This window comes from Oncorhynchus clarkii, chromosome 26, assembly GCF_045791955.1.
Source record: "Oncorhynchus clarkii lewisi isolate Uvic-CL-2024 chromosome 26, UVic_Ocla_1.0, whole genome shotgun sequence".
NCBI lineage: Eukaryota > Metazoa > Chordata > Actinopteri > Salmoniformes > Salmonidae > Oncorhynchus > Oncorhynchus clarkii.
Genome location: NC_092172.1, coordinates 25,994,566 through 26,010,780, shown reverse-complemented (window position 1 = coordinate 26,010,780; position 16,215 = coordinate 25,994,566). Strand labels below are relative to the sequence as shown.

Below are 16,215 nucleotides of genomic sequence, written 5' to 3'. Positions count from 1 at the left end.
TTATGTATGGAACACTTTGAGAGAAGGGGAATAGTTTAGTCTCCCTATACATGTGGTGTACTATGGCTTCTGAACAAGATTTCTGACCATTTAAGATACATGATGTGCGTAACATTAGAAGCCTCCTCCCTAAGTTGGCTAAATTCAGTGCTTTAGCACACCCCGCAACCCGGATGTCCAAGGCGTGTCTGAATCCTGGCTTAGGAAGGCCACCAAAAATCCTGACATTTCCATCCCTAACTACAACATTTTCCGACAAGATAGAATTGCCAAAGGGGGCGGAGATGCAATCTACTGCAGAGATAGCCTGCAGAGTTCTGTCATACTATCCAGGTCTGTGCCCAAACAGTTAAAGTGTCTTCTTTTAAAAATCCGCCTTTCCAGACCTCTAGTCTCTCACCGTAGCCGCTTGTTGTAGACCCCCTTCAGCCCCCAGCTGTTCCCTGGACACCATATGTGAATTGATCGTCCCCCATCTAGCTTCAGAGTTCGTACTAGAGGTCGACCGATTATGATTTTTCAGCGCAGATACCGATACCCGATTAACGGGGGACCAAAATAAGATACAGATTAATCGGCAGATTTTTGTTAATTTTTTATTTGTAATAATGACAATTACAACAATACTGAATGAACACTTGTTTTAACTTAATATAATACATCAATAAAATCAATTAAGCCTCAAATAAATAATGAAACATGTTCAATTTGGTTTAAATAATGCAAAAACAAAGTGTAGGAGAAAAAAGTAAAAGTGCAATATGTGCCATGTAAAATATGTGCCATGTAAAAAAGCTACCGTTTAAAATTCCTTGCTCAGAACATATGAAAGCTGGTGGTTCCTTTAAACATGAGTCTTCAATATTCCCAGGTAAGACGTTTTAGGTTGTAGTTATAGGAGTTATAGGACTATTTCTCTCTTTACGATTTGTATTTCATATACCTTTGACTATTGGGTGTTCTTACAGGCACTTTAGTATTGCCGGTGTAACAGTATAGCTTCCATCCCTCTCCTCGCCCCTACCTGGGCTCGAACCAGGAACACATCAACAGCCACACTCGAAGCAGCATTTACCCATCGCTCCACAAAAGCCACGGCCCTTGCAGAGCAAGGGGAACAGCCACTCCAAGTCCCAGAGCAAGTGACGTTTGAAACGCTATTAGCGCGCACCCCGCTAACTAGCTAGCCATTTCACATTGGTTACACCAGCCATTAGTCTGATAGGCTCAAGGTCATAAACTGCCCTATGCTTAAGAAAAACACCAATGCCTATGGTTAGGTACAGTCGTGCAACGATTGTGTTTTTTTTCCCGCAAATACACTTTTGTTAAATCATCCCCCTGCGTTGCATCAATTTTATGCAACGCAGGACACGCTAGATAAACTAGTAATATCATCAACCATGTGTAACTAGTGATAACTAGTGATATTGATTGATTGTTTTTTATAAGATACATTTCATGCTAGCTAGCAACTTATCTTGGCTTCTACTGCATTCGCATAACAGGCAGGCTCCTCGTGGAGTGCAATGAGAGGCAGGTGGTTAAAGCGTTGGACTAGTTAACTGTAAGGTTGCAAGATTCAATCCCGAGCTGACAAGGTAAAAAAATCTGCCGTTCTGCCCCTGAACACGGCAGTTAACCCACCGTTTCTAGGCCGTCATTGAAAATAAGAATGTTTTCTTAACTGACATGCCTAGTTAAATAAAAGTTAAATAAAAGGTGTAAAAAAACGGCCAAATCGGTGTCCAAAAATACAGATTTCCGATTGTTATGAAAACTTGAAATCGGCCATTCTGATTAAATCAGTCGACCTCTAATGTGGACAACTACAAATACCTAGGTGTCTAGTTAGACTGTAAACTCTCCTTCCAGACTCACATTAAGCATATCCAATCCAAAATCAAATCTAGAATCGGCTTCCTATTTCGCAACAAAGCCTGCTTCACTCATGCCGCCAAACATACCCTCGTAAAACTGACTACCCTACCGATCCTTGACTTCGGCGATGTCATTTACAAAATAGCCTCCAACACTCTACTCAGCAAATTGGATGCAGTCTATCACAGTGCCATCCGTTTTGTCACCAAAGCCCCATATACTACCCACCACTGGGACCTGTACGCTCTCGTTGGCTGGCCCTCACAACATAACCGTCGCCAAACCCACTGGCTCCAGGTCATCTATAAAAGTCTTTGCTAGGTAAAGCCCCATCTTATCTCAGATCCACTGGTAACCATAGCAACGCCCACCCGTAGCACACACTCCAGCGGGTATATTGCGACCCAAAGCCAACACTTCCTTTGGCTGCCTTTCCTTCCAGTTCTCTGCTGCCAATGACTGGAACAAATTGCAAAAATCTCTGAAGCTGGAGTCTTACATCTCCCTCTCTAACATTAAGCATCAGCTGTCAGAGCAGTTTACCGATCACTGTACCTGTACATAGCCAATCTGTAAATAGCACGCCCGACTACCTCATCCCCATATTATTTACCCTCTTGCTCTTTTGCAACCCAGTATTTGAACTTGCACATCATCATCTGCACATATAGCACTCCATTAATGTTAAATGGTAATTATTTGCACCTCTATGGCCTATTTATTGCCTACCTCCCTACTCTTCTACATTTGTACACACTGTACATAGATTTTTCTATTTTTATTTTATGTTATTGACTGTTTGTTTATGTGTAACTGTGTTGTTGTTTTTGTCATACTGCTATGCTTTATCTTGGCCAGGTCGCAGTTGTAAATGAGAACTTGTTCGCAACTGGCCTACCCGGTTAAATAAAAGTGGGGGAAAAATGTTTGCATCTGCCCAGCCACTCCTCTTTAAAGTGGGGCAGAACTCACTGATTTCACCTTGGTCATTAAGAAATAGATTGCGACTTGGGGTTGTGGTTAGATGTGGGTCTGTTATGTTTGCTATATGTACTCTGATAGTTATCATTGTTTGTTCCATTCACCAAACAGCCACCCTATTATGACTTTAGATAAAGGAATAAATTGTGTTTGTGATGCCAAAGTTACCTCACAAATGTGAGGATGTGCGAGTTGGAAAAAACCCACGCTGTTTAATAAAGAACAAGTCTTGTTCCTTCAACATAACATTGGCGACGATGTCTTATTGTTGTCCCATGTAAAGAAGTCAGAGTAGATCTGCTGTCTTAAGAAATGGATGGATTTCTTAAATCTCGCAAATCTAAATTTGGGAAAATACTGACTATGACCAAAAGTATACTATTTACACCTTTTACTAGATTTGGAACTAGAATAGATGCTTCTATTATATCAACCAGATAATATTTTTTTCGGTTTTAATTGCTGCAAATTGGCAACAGTGAAACAGACGAGAAATACCAGCATTAGTTAGGCAAGCTTAGCCTGACAATCAGTAACGTGTCAACTATCAATAAAATAGTTCTGCATTGACTTGACTGTTTCCCAAACAGTACTCGTGCTTTTAGTCAAATGTCAGTGGAATGGATTTGATTTTTTGCTTTGCTCGTCAGCGTAGCGAACACATGCAGATGTTGGCAACCACGAGGTAGCTAGCTACCAAGGTCATAAAACAAACTACTGGAGGTAGCTAACTAACTAGCTAGTTGACTGTCCCATTGCCTTCAACGGGCCTTAGCTGGTTAGGAACGTCCCCTAAATGACGGATAAAGACGCGTGACGGTCAAATCGGCACGCCTAAATATGGCTATGATGTCTAACCATAGGAATATGTGCGCTCACTTCACCAGCCAAGTTTGCTGGCTGGCTAGTTGTCTAACCAACTAACGTTAGTGTGGCAGAGATAGATAGATAACGCGTGGTTTATAATTAACTTGTAACGTTATATGAGCTAGCTAACGTTACTTGTAGCTGGTTTTTATTTGTGTAATTTTGTTTCTTACCCCAAGATTCCTTCAGAGTAGTTCTTGACTTTCCATGGTGTTCCCGTGTAACCACAGCCTCCGGTCTCGAGGCTACTGTTGAATCCATAAGTGCTAGCCTTGTTGTCTCTTTTCCTTTTGTTGGGATGTCCCAAGACCCCAGAGACCCGAGAACACACTTGCCCCCCTGCGCTGCCCCTCCCCAACGATGAACGGTTGTTGTGGTTGTTATTAGCTTCCAACGGAATAAAGTCTCGTTGTTCGACTACATCTTGGTCTTTCGTTGAGTTGGACATTCCCTGGTTCCGGGGTTCGCTGTTAGTGACAGCTCCGTTCTTGCACGAGATCACGTTACCCAATGTCCCGTTGATGTTCTTTTTCGGACTGAGGCTTGACGTGCTTGACAAACCACCCGTGTTACAGTTGTTATTGAAGTACAGATTCCCCAGTCCTTGAGTTGTTTCCCAAATCTGCATCCACAGGCTGTTGGCTGGTCCACGTTGTTCTGGCTGAAACCAAGCGATTCTTGGATCCATCAAACGACACTGCCCCAGAGCCAGGCTCAGTTTGCGTAGCTAAAGCTAGCACAGTGGCTAGCTAGCTAACCTCACTCGTAAGCTTCACAGCGGACTAACGTTAGCTAGGTAGGTTACTTCAAATTGCTATAAAATATCTAAATCTGCCATCCATGAGTTAAAACGAATATCAGTTAGTATTATTATTATACAGTAGGCGACGTGTGGATGTTGGCAAAGTTTCGATTCAAGAATAAAGGAAACGTGCGCTGTTGCCTATCGAAGCGATTCTGACCCTCTCCTTCTGATCGTGGGTCCTCAATGGCGGACACTGCGCAGCCGCAGATTCACACAGAGTGAAATGGTGATTCGAAAAGGGCGGAGAAAGTGTCGTTCTTACGCAAGAGCAGAACATGTTACTTGTTGCGTAACAATGGACGATTGATGAATTATTTTCACAGAACATGGGGTACGGTACACACACTGAAATAAGTATGTGGGAGGTTTGTAATAAAAAAAAAGCAAAAATAGACCGAACTTAAATGGTTATTTCATGTCATGACAGGGCATTCTATCCATCAGGCTGATACATTTAAATTCCATTATTTCAAACTATGAAAGCAGCATATCAGTGCGGAGGCAATAAACCAACAGCAGTGCCTTCTCCCTTGTCAATGAAACCACCATTGCTGAACTATTTTCTAAATCCAAAACCACAACTTGCTCCCTTGACCACTGCCTTAGTTAAGGCATGCCTCTCTGTTCTCTGCCTCCTGGTGGTCAAGATTGTAAATGCATCTCTCATATCTGGCATTGTTCTTACTTCTTTGAAAAGAACGGCAAAAACTCCCATACGGAAGAAACAGGGCCTGGACCCTGAGTTTCTCACAAACTATAGGCCTGTCTCAAACCTCCCCTTCCTCGCTAAAGTGCTTGAGTGGGTGGTAGCATCACAAATCCAACAGAACATGACCTCTCATGTACTTTTGGAACCCAACCAGATCGGGCTTCCGGGCTGTGCATAGCACTGAAACTGCCTTGGTAAATACTAAAGACTGACCTCTTCACACAGGCTTACCCATAGTCTGTTGTCTTTGCTTTTATCTTCTAATTCACTTCCTTGATTGGTCTGTCATGTTTAGTGTTCTCCATGGCTAGTAGGTTATCATGTTTAGTGTTCTCCATGGTTAATCTGTCATCATGTTTAGTGTTCTCCATGGTTAATCTGTCATCATGTTTAGTGTTCTCAATGGCTAGTTGGTTATCATGTTTAGTGTTCTCCATGGTTAATCTGTTATCATGTTTAGTGTTCTCAATGGCTAGTCGGTCATCATGTTTAGTGTTCTCAATGGCTAGTTGGTTATCATGTTTAGTGTTCTCAATGGCTAGTCGTTCTCCATGGATAATCTGTTATGTTGTGTTCTCCGTGGTTAATCTGTCATGTTGTGTTCTCCGTGGTTAATCTGTTATGTTGTGTTCTCCATGGATAATCTGTTATGTTGTGTTCTCCGTGGTTAATCTGTTATGTTGTGTTCTCCGTGGTTAATTTGTCTTTATGTTTAGTGTAACGGTACTTTTACATACTTATTTTTTTTTTTTATCCTGCTGATTTTCTTGTATATAAAGTGACTTTGGGTGTTGTGAAAAGCACAAACTACATTTTATATTCTCTCCAATATCAGAACATGGTAATCAATTTACTTTCAGCAACCCAAATCATGTTAACTAAATCACCTTGTAAATGGATGGCGAGTTCTGCTTTATTCACAACATCTCACATGATCAGTTGACGCTGGGCCTGTCCATCTCATTTTCCATGACAGCACAACATGACACCAGTCATGACATGGGCTCAGTTAGCAGATTCTTGTGTGACTACAACTGGTCATTCCTAACATGGAGGGCTACAGTATGATAGTGTGTGACATGAAAGTTGGTTGATAAATATGTGTAAAATAAACCATATGTTCTGTCAATTTCTTTAAAATACAGCACATTGAAATGTACTTTTATGCATAAAATAATAATGTAAATGTAAAATAATTTGTCACTATGTACTGCAACATTCATTCATTTAAAATAGTGAACCTCTTTTCTTTTTTGTACACATAATTATGTAAACACTCACTTAGCAAGGACAATAGTTAAAACAAAAAGATAACCAACATGAAAATCAGTTATATAGATGTTAAAGGGATAGTTCACTCCAAAACAATGATTTTTGGACTGAACAGTCCCTTTAATGAGGATCTATTGTACTGTATATTCTGAGTCATTTCATCTCAGCCAGATGGTGTAGTAGTGTCAGGCTGCTATCATTTTTTCACCACAGTCTCCAAGTAGCCAATAAACCTTCTTAGGTTGACTTTGATGTTGTCCAGCACACACAGCTGCTCAGGGCTGTACTTTCCCTTCCCCTCTTTACGAATCTGCACATAGAGGACAGGAAACAGCAATTAAACAGATGACAACAGTGATTTGCATAAAGAATGCATACAAACTGTTCCTAGTGATGGGCTGCAGCTTTATTACCTTAGCCTTGAAGACAGGTTGAAGTGCCTTCAGAGCCGACAGTAAGTTGATGTTTTCAGCTGCTCTCTCTGCCTCGTCTCCATCTGCAAAAACATCAAACAGAGCATCCAGGGCTTCTCCACAAACCACAAGGTTGGCATCCTTTGTTGCAACTTGGAGTAAGGCATTGCCAATCATCTATAAAAAGATATTGCAGTGTTATTACATCATGGTCACATAGCCAAGATGGGTTAATAAACCATAACACTTTTATAAAAGAACAAAAATAGCTAATGATTACTTCAGAATTAACTATCTAAAACACATTTCATACAAAAAAACTAGGGATGAAAATAATAAAGTACCTGTAGAGTTTCAGCTGTCCCATTCTCTTTAGCCAGTGTGCTTCCTGTGATGCCTAGGATGGCCAGAGCGTTCACTCTCACACTGACCACGTCACAGCGGGTCGCTGCCTCGCTCAGGCTCATCATCTGCTGGGGTGTCATACACTGGCAACACACACACACAAACACAGACATAAACAATGAGTCATCCAAGAGACATGTTGGGATAGTGCTGTGGTACTATATAAACTAACAGACAGATGACAGTAAGGCTTGGTAAAATGTACTTCAGAGGGAAACTCTCCTCTGCTTCAGTCAGCTGTCTTACCTGTGGGATTTTCATATAGGCTATGATCTGTAAGAGGGATCGCATGGCACTGGTAACTGCCTCAAGGAATTCCTCCTCCGTAGGGATCTCTGAGTAAGCAAATTAACCAAAAATAAATTATGAATGAGACAATAACTCTCCTTTGTTAAGGTCATTGCTGTGAAAGTGAATCAACCTACCTAGTAAAATAAAGATTTAATACAAATAATGAAGAGATGGTACGACATGTAGATCTAACCTGGAGGACTGAAGACCAGCGTGGACAGGTGTTGTGCGACAGCCTGAAGAGCGGCTGCTCCCCCTAGGGACTCAGCGTCCATAGTAGACAGCATGTTGTGAAGGCACGTCAGGGCCCTGTACTGCACCCGATGCATCCTGGGGGAAAATTGATTTTATTCAACTCCTAAAGGCAGGTAGCGTGTGGTAAACAAAGTGTATACCTGTAATGCCATTATTAGCCAGAAAAATAGAATACCTCAATCAACTGGGGCCGTACATTGACGCATATTGGTTCTGTGTTACTAGGATCATGACAAACCACTCAAATGATCTCGTGATCTAGTAGATCACAGAATATCTAGTGTCTCATTCTTTTTAGGGCAAAGAAAATGACAACATGCTAGACAGATAATTACTTTTTTATCAAGATTTTCCAGGTGGGATTGTGACGACATATGTCCATCGCCTCGCTGCTGGGGAACTGGGTCTTCTTGAGAACCTTGAACATATAGAGACATGGATGGTTATCACCTTCATACAGTGTAGTGGCTATAACAGAGACAGTAGGAACACACATTAGCCTAGTACCATGACATTACTTATTTTATATTTTGCATGTGAAAACAGAGGGAACATCAAAAAAGACAAACATGAGAAGTGAAGTAAAACAATTATGCTAGGTGAGGAAAGAAATCCCCCACACCTTCTCTGGGATGTTGTGGTTGATCAGAGCCGCGTGGACCTCAGCAGACAGACACAGTGGGGACAGGAGGCTGGTGTTCCCTTCAGAGAGGCCGTCAGGACACATCTCACTCTCGTCGCTGCTCGACGCCTCCTCCCACTCATCGTCTGACGGGTCTACAAAAAAAAAACAGAGCCACAACAGCCGAAGTACACCTCAAAAGCAAATAAAGCTCATTTTAAATCCTAAATATGCATTTGAGCATCAAACAGTAAAACTGCTGTCCTCTTATCTATGAACATGTAAAGGACAGCTGGGTCAAACAGTAATGAAAACAAAGCTCCCCAGGTCAGTACTGCTCTGCTGCCCAAACACTGCTGCCCACAGCACTCACCATCAGAGCAGCACATGTTGACGATGATCTCCAAGGACGTCTGCTGGGCTGTCAGCAAGGCCGTCGCCTCCCTCAGCTCCTCCTTGCCCCTCTGGAGAAAGAAAAGCAGACTATTGACACTGCATGCAGCAGGGACACAGCCACCTCTTACGTCCTTGAGTAAACCCTGCTGTGGTATCTCCCTGAAGAGAGAGCCACTACAACTCTGAATACCAACTGCTATACTCTGTGCTGCTTCATCAATATTCAGCTGTTTCACAGCATTCAACAGTGAGGAGTCAGGTACGTACTCTGAATATTAAAAACTGAAAGTGCAATACTCTCTACTCAACCCTGTCACTTTGGATCTCTATAACCATAACTCAAAAGGGTTTGATGGGTTTGTTTCTGAGAAGAAAAAAAGGACAGGACTTACAGGCAGGAGGTCAGAGAAGTCTTTATCTATCTTGGTTGCCTTTCCATTCCTCCTCTGTCCAACCCCCTCCTCCTCATCATCCTCCATCTCCTCTACAGGCATATTCCCTGCAGCTGCCTGGTGGTCCTCCATGTTCCCTGCCTCTGAGGCAGTGGCACTGCGGGCTACCTCAGCCTGGCGGAGCTGGGGTATCAGCGTGCCAGCATCCAGCTCCAAGCACTGGGACAGGGTGGCCATCAGGGCGGTGAGGGTCTGGGCCTGGTGGGCCGTGGGCAGGCTGCTCTTCAGGTTCCACACTGACCCTGTCAATGGACGGAGCACAAAGCACACAATAAGCACTGAAATCAGACTAGTTATTTAGTTAGGCTATTAACAAACAGCTTCCAACCCGACTCTGACTTTAGTCAGAGAATGACTGCAGAGTGAATGACTGGTTGACATTGTGAGGTAAAAGAAATCTGTAAATAATGTGACAACAAATATGTTGTAGCCATACCTGCAGCCAGTGTTCTGAGCAGTGTGTGAGCCATGTCCGCCTGTGAGGATAGCAGCACACTCTCTAGAGTCCCTAATACAGCATTGTTCATACTCCACAGAAACTCTGCGTTGTCCTCAGTCACTGTGTGCAAACAGTGGGCTAAAGACAGAGGGAGCAGGGACTTACTACAAAATACATAATCAAGTCAAATATCTAAATGGTGAAAATGCTCATTAAAGTCGTGTGAAAATTGGTGTGATGAGACTAACCTGCAGACAAAGCCAGCTTGATGTTGTGAGTGTGTCGCTCCAGACACTGTAGGATAATATCCAGAATGCCTGCTTTGTTGAACACAGAGAGTGCCTGGCTACTGCTCTCACTGACAGACAGGGTGATAATTCAACAGGAGAGTATGATGTGAAAGAACCATAGAAACATTGGCAAGCTAACAGAATTTAATAAAATGTTGGATCTCTATGGGTAGGCTACTGGACGCATGTCCAGATCACTAGGTGGACCGACCAGCTGACATTTGTGTTACTACTACTGTTACTACTACATTTAGTACTTTTTTCTTACCAAAGATTCCACAGCAAGTTAACTGCTTCATTGGCTACATCTTCCACTGTGTTTTTCTGCCCTTTTAACGAGAGGGCATCATTGGTCTCAAACCCAGCACAGCACTGTGGAGAAACAGTACTGGGGTTCAGACACTTTGAAAACACCAGACCTGGATTCAAATACATGTGTATTTGAGTATCTAGTAATTAATATACTTTTTTGTGTGATTATTTTCAAATACACAGCCCAGAACAAGTACCTATATTTGAGTATTTGAATGGTCATTTGTAAAAACCAAATAGGCTACCAAACTGTATTTGAGAGAACTTTCAAATTCTTATTTCAAATGCTGTTTCCAAGTGTATTTCCAAATACATCAAAATATTCAACTGCTTGTCTTTTCAAATAAAATATAGGCCTATCTATCTTAATACTTACTTTGAGTGTAAGTGAAAGTAACACATGTTTGAAGTAGTATTTGAACCCAGGCCTGGAAAACACACAGCCCTATAAAATATCTATGCATTGATGTGACTAACCATCAAGGAATGGAGATATGTAGGTGCTTCACTTTTCAGACATGCACACCATGAAACATGTTGTTCAAAATGTGAAAAAACAACCTTTGCACAGCAGGGCCACACCCATAAATACATCAACTTTAAGGAATGATTTACGAGGGAAGGCCTCACCTCTCGAAGCAGAGCAGTCAGAGGAGTCATGACGTCCTGTTTCACCATGTCGTCACACACCTCATGACCACCACAGGCACTCAGGTTCCTGATGTGAGAAGAACAATTCACTCAGTCTTTGACCGATAACTATCACATCAGTGCTAACAGTTAATTGAGGGTGTGGTATTTCAAGAGGACTCTCTCTGTTTCTGTTTAGCAAGCCAAAGCATCCTTCACTAACCAACTTCTGTCTTACAGCACATAATGGCTTCAACAACCATCTACATTCAAGTCTAATATTTAGCACACTCTCTGAACAATCTAGCCATATCTGATAGGCTTGATCCTCAGTCCAGACTCCACACCATCCCTCTCACATTTCTCAGGGGGTCTGTTAAGTGGCTAGTACTGGGTATTGAACATTCCTTTGTGAGGCTGAGGGCTTACCTGAGTGCCCCTGTGGCAGTCTCCCTGACGGCCAGGCTGCGGTCCAGCATTAGGGGCCCGAGACGTCTCACCGCATCCCGCTGGAGGAAGCCTGGGATGGTCTGGCTCTGCTGCACCACACGTGATATGCTTGCACAGGCAAACTCACGCACGTCTGCACTGGGACTCTGCAACTAAACACATACAGTATAAACAGGGTTATTTGGATATTCACTTTTCCATACCATCTGTGTTCTTTTAGCTTCCAGTTGTATATGTGGTAAACCCTGTTTAGTGGCACTGAAGTAGATTTAATAATGTACTGAACAAAAATATAAAACGCAACATGCAACAATTTTACTGAGTTACAGTTCATATAAGGAAATCAGTCAACTGAAATAAATTCATTAGGCCCGGCCTAATCTATGGAATTCACATGACTGGGCAGGGGAGCAGCCATGGGTTGGCATGGGAGAATGAGTTTTTCCCCAACAAAAGGGCTTTACTAGAGACAGAAATACTCCTCAAGTTTCATCTGCTGTCCAAGTGGCTGGTCTCAGACGATCCCACAGGTGAAGAAGCCGAATGTGGAGGTCCTGGCCTGGTGTGGTTTCACATCGTCTGCGGTTATGAGGCCGGTTTGATGTTCTGCCAAATTCTCTAAAACGACGTTGGTGGTGGCTTACGTTAGAGAAATTAACATTAAATTCTCTGGCAACAGCTCTGGTGGACATTCCTGCAGTCAGCATGCCAATTGCACGCTCCCTCAAAACTTGATATATCTGTGGCATTGTGCTGTGACAAAACTGCACATTTTAGAGTGGCCTTTTGTCCCCAGCACAAGGTGCACTTGATATGCCACACCTGTGGAAGGATTATTTTTGCAAAGGAGAAATGCTCACTAACAGAGGTTTAAGCAATTGGTCAACAAAATATGCCTTTTGTGCATATGCAAAACTTCTGGGATCTTTTATATCAGCTCATGAAATATGGGACCAACAGTTTACATGTGTTTATATTTTTGTTCAGTATACTTCTGTGAAATATAAATTAATATTTTTATTTTAGGGGGGGGGCACATTTGAGCGTGAACATAACGTAATAACACGTGTTTGTTTTTTTGCATATGCGGGAAGATCCTTAGGAAGACATTTAATTTGTCTTATGGACACAGTGGTAAACAACATTGACATACCTATGAAATGCAGAACTGACCTCCAAGCATTTATAAAATAGAGTGCAACATATGATCAATTAGACCGAAATAACAGTACTGTTGTCAGATCTTGGGGCTCTTACTTTCTCCAGTAACTCCCCAGTTGAAGAGTCGACTCCATCAAAGACTTCACCGTGGTCCGGTTCCATTTCCTTTACAGCAGTTACCGACAGTCCCTCTGCGTTGAACTGTGGACGTCTAAATTTGTTAGTCTTACTTTTGCCCATAGCTTATTTCGATTAAGTGCGAAGCGATATTGATCTAGCATGTGGTAGGCTCTCACACTCTCACGTTCCGCATCATTTTAAGACATGTGGAACATCCGTGGAGATTCGTCCGGTGCCGTAAAATGGTGCTTACTCTCGCAAAGCAGAAGGGGTGGCGTATTTATGTCGCAAAGACGAGACCAGGGCCCCGTTTTTACACTTTATAGATTAATCCTTCTACTCCCTTTGAAATAATTATTGGTCTAACATGGCTGGAAAACCACAAACTAATTTGCAGTGAATATAGTTAAACAATGCTTATACGTATGAATACAATACAAATAACTGTAAAGACAATTACACACTGAGGAGATACTTTCAAACAAGTTGCTTCAGATTGTGAATGCATGTATAAAAGCATAGCGAAGTCTACAGGTTGCAACCACATACTAAAGTAAATCACAGGAAACACATTTCATACAAGTATTTATTAGGTATATAACAATTAGTTTAAAAATAGAAAGATTTGTCTAAAACAAATGCATGTCATCATTAGAAATAAATACATCTGAACTCATGGCGAATGAGTTATGTCAAAGGGTGTGTGAGCCCAGAAGCAGCTTTAAGGGAAACCATAACACTGACTGAGATGCTGTTAAAAAGGCGTTTGATGTCCTCTCCCCTCACAATCCTTCATTAATACGTAATGGAGCACAACATAATCACCCCTCTGTATTTCCCCAATCTCCTTCCTTCTTACATTGTTTCAGATCCTCCAAACAGGATTCTGGTCCTTGTGTCAGTCTGTCTTTCAGTGGGAATCAACATAGTCATTAAGAACATTTTTTTCCCCACCTCTCCAAGTTTGTGGTTATTGGATGTGTGGCCGTGGTTTGAGAATTAGTTTCCCCGTCTGTAAGAGACATAACCATCAAAGTCAATACAATGCATAGATGTACAGGGAATAATTCAAAATCATACTTTTAAATTATGTAATGGATGACCAAAAACATGACAGCTGGATTGAATTGATTAGGAATTAAGGTAATCTCAACAAAGATGATTTATGCAACTTACATCATCGCAGGACATGTTGTATTCCGCTAAAACTGTCCGACAGCGAGCTGCAATACTTAAAGAGAGTGAGTTAAAGGAGAATTGTCCTATTTCCTATTTTATGTAAATGGCATGTTATAGAAGGGTCCAGACACTTCTCTTGTGATTTGGCTTGTTTTTGAGAAACTAACCACAACAGCGATTCAATTTTTCATTGCTTGTTGTGCAGTATCAGGCCACACACGACATGAACAAAAGCAACAACAAAAAAACTTTTGGAAACAAACACGCTCTCAGTATAGTGATGTATAGGATTATTAAGGCCACCAGGTCCATAGCTGTCATTTACCATCCAACAGTTTCACTATTTACTTAAAGGATTATTTTCAGTACAGTGATGTAGGTCTTTAGATGTTGTACACATGAAATTGTGTCATTTCGAACTTTATCCGCAACATTTTAATCAATTTTGGTCAAGTAGCACTGTTTCCCCCACGCAGCTGTGCAGGCCGAGCGAGTCCCTATTGTACACGGACATAGCCCACGCAACACAGCTGGTAGAAGAAAAGTCTTGAGTTGCACAAAATGGAATATAACGTTGCGGATAAAGTTTGGAATGACACAATTTCACCTGTACAACATCTAAGGACCTGGGATACTATATTGACAATTCTCCTTCGCAATCCTACTGAAAATATTAAGTGTAGAACTTTAAACAAGAGGAAGGATACATTGATGGTGCAACGACTCGTTTGTGTATTCCAGCAAAGAACAGAGCGATCAAAGTGATGCAGCTGATGGTGAAGAACGGATGGTTCCACAACGATGAGAAGAAAGACACCTGAGAAAGACAGCCAGAGGTACAGAGAGATTAGACAGGCAAACACACACAACCAAACTAAAATCACAAACACACTGGTCTGTGTGAAAGGTATCCTACTTTGTCACATACACAATCAAGCTGACATCACAAACATACTGACCTTCTGTGTGTCAGGGTCTATCAACCAGTTCCAGGCTCCAGTTGCAGTACAAACAGAGACCACTATTAGAATCACTGAAACAATGTGAGATATTGAATTATATCACCATACAAAAAAAGTGCCAGAATAATGTGGGCCTGAATTCTTTACAAGAAAATACAAATTACTCAGGCTGGGAGGCCATTTACTCTTGAAATGATTATGGTTTGACAGTTGCAGTGTAGTCATTGATTATAGTTAGACAGTTTCAATAGAGTCATTCATTATGGTTAGACAGAGTTGGAACTACAATAACTTACTTCGCCACCTCCCAGTTGCAGGTTGCAAACAGGAGACGTATTCTGTTAATCTTCTCTCAAAAGCTTTTAGATCTGCAAAAACAAGCTGTGCGTCAGGGCATTCATCTACATTTCTATCAATGTTCTTGATCAACACCACACTGAAGGAACATACAATATCCTTTATATGCGCTGTGCTTGATTGGTTTGGAACCGATGGAGTATTTCAAAAAGTAAATAAAGCACAACTGCATAGTGAAGGCTCCGATTCCACTGAATTGCTATTGGAAGAGTAAATTGTAGCTTCAGGGTTAACCGTTACATCTTCACGAGGACGCCTGTCCAAAAGGGACTGAATTATGTTTAGTTTGGACTGGCAAAACAAGCCTATAGTTAACGACCTTTGTGATAACCTGGACATAAATAGAATCAATCAAATGGGGTAAAGTACGCGGATACGTTTGCATTGGTTAACCGTTCTGGCGCTACCTGTCCTGGTGAGCGTGCAGCGGTGGTCTTCTGGGGCTAACAACTACCGGTATGCTAACTATTTAAAGCATAGCTAGCAAGCCGGCTAATTATTGTAGCTAACAAGCCTTTGTGTGCATTCCTTTTGTACAAGTTAATGTCGACCCCCGCGGAGGGAAATCAGCAAAAATGTAATTAGCTTGAGTTTGGTATTTTGACGAATTTACAAATTAATGTCCTTTAAGAGAAAAGGTTAGCCTAGCTAGCTACGTCATCGCGGCTGGCTAATCAAGCTAACAAACGACTCAAGTGAATTGTGAAGGCACGTTTATCACCGTGCGTTTTACTTTATAGCGAAACTTCACTTATAATAACATGCATCATGATTTGTGAAAATAAATTAATTTGCTTGCCATGTTGACTACCTTCGGCCTGTTCCAAGGAATTCATTGCTCTTCTCTCCGGCTGGTGGACGTGCTAGCTAGTTCTCCTGGGCAATTGGGAACAGGCGAAAACCTTAACGTGGATTGGCTGATTTCGGAAAATGTACAGTGATTGGTTTAAACAAGTAACTGCTTCG

General features: G+C 41.8%; 3 protein-coding genes across 8 annotated transcripts in view; all 3 read right to left on the bottom strand.

Moving 5' to 3' along the window:
- LOC139384343 (terminal nucleotidyltransferase 4B-like) overlaps nt 1–4,758 on the bottom strand; it is a 35,732-nt gene extending 30,974 nt beyond the window's left edge. For 3 of the 4 annotated variants that reach the window (XR_011628843.1, XM_071129051.1, XM_071129052.1), the window contains exon 1: nt 3,903–4,729. Coding sequence is in view for 3 of the 4 variants with exons in the window: in XM_071129051.1 (XP_070985152.1) it covers nt 3,903–4,417 (515 nt within the window). In the remaining variant the exon portion in view is untranslated. Of the gene's footprint in view, nt 1–3,902 lie in introns of all 4 variants that reach the window. The other variant, XM_071129050.1, reaches the window with a different exon arrangement.
- A 1,380-nt stretch (nt 4,759–6,138) lies between these two features.
- LOC139385023 (HEAT repeat-containing protein 3-like) lies at nt 6,139–12,990 on the bottom strand. 2 transcript variants are annotated; one of them, XM_071130053.1, is made up of 15 exons: nt 12,728–12,990; nt 11,450–11,622; nt 11,021–11,108; nt 10,347–10,450; nt 10,037–10,146; nt 9,786–9,926; nt 9,290–9,591; nt 8,875–8,965; nt 8,502–8,656; nt 8,215–8,297; nt 7,818–7,954; nt 7,580–7,668; nt 7,273–7,416; nt 6,929–7,105; nt 6,139–6,825 (listed from the first exon to the last, which is right to left on the bottom strand). In XM_071130053.1, exons 1-15 carry the CDS (start codon nt 12,869–12,871, stop codon nt 6,712–6,714), a joined length of 2,052 nt encoding a protein of 683 aa, XP_070986154.1. In that variant the 5' UTR covers nt 12,872–12,990; the 3' UTR covers nt 6,139–6,711. The 2 variants fall into 2 exon arrangements, with proteins under 2 accessions (XP_070986154.1, XP_070986155.1); XM_071130054.1 differs by having other exon boundaries at nt 6,929–7,011; nt 12,728–12,985.
- A 333-nt stretch (nt 12,991–13,323) lies between these two features.
- On the bottom strand, nt 13,324–16,167 carry LOC139384765 (nuclear envelope phosphatase-regulatory subunit 1). 2 transcript variants are annotated; one of them, XM_071129639.1, is made up of 6 exons: nt 16,049–16,167; nt 15,189–15,260; nt 14,890–14,963; nt 14,638–14,747; nt 13,928–13,982; nt 13,324–13,763 (listed from the first exon to the last, which is right to left on the bottom strand). In XM_071129639.1, the coding sequence occupies exons 1-6, from the start codon at nt 16,083–16,085 to the stop codon at nt 13,722–13,724; spliced, it is 390 nt and encodes a 129-aa protein (XP_070985740.1). In that variant the 5' UTR covers nt 16,086–16,167; the 3' UTR covers nt 13,324–13,721. The 2 variants fall into 2 exon arrangements, with proteins under 2 accessions (XP_070985740.1, XP_070985741.1); XM_071129640.1 differs by having other exon boundaries at nt 13,501–13,763; nt 16,061–16,140.
- Nucleotides 16,168–16,215: the final 48 nt, after the last annotated feature.

What these genes read in the sequence shown, in the direction of transcription:
- LOC139385023 (XM_071130053.1), bottom strand. Translation starts at nt 12,871, where the DNA reads ATGGGCAAAAGTAAGACTAACAAATTTAGACGTCCACAGTTCAACGCA. An exon ending in CAAGCTGGCTTTGTCTGCAG is followed by an intron (nt 9,927 to 10,036) that starts GTTAGTCTCATC and finishes CTCTGTCTTTAG; the next exon opens with CCCACTGTTTGCACACAGTG. An exon ending in GCTCAGAACACTGGCTGCAG is followed by an intron (nt 9,592 to 9,785) that starts GTATGGCTACAA and finishes GTCCATTGACAG; the next exon opens with GGTCAGTGTGGAACCTGAAG.
- LOC139384765 (XM_071129639.1), bottom strand. Translation starts at nt 16,085, where the DNA reads ATGAATTCCTTGGAACAGGCCGAAGGTAGTCAACATG. An exon ending in TGCAACTGGGAGGTGGCGAA is followed by an intron (nt 14,964 to 15,188) that starts GTAAGTTATTGT and finishes ACATTGTTTCAG; the next exon opens with TGATTCTAATAGTGGTCTCT. An exon ending in ACAACATGTCCTGCGATGAT is followed by an intron (nt 13,764 to 13,927) that starts GTAAGTTGCATA and finishes TGTCTCTTACAG; the next exon opens with ACGGGGAAACTAATTCTCAA.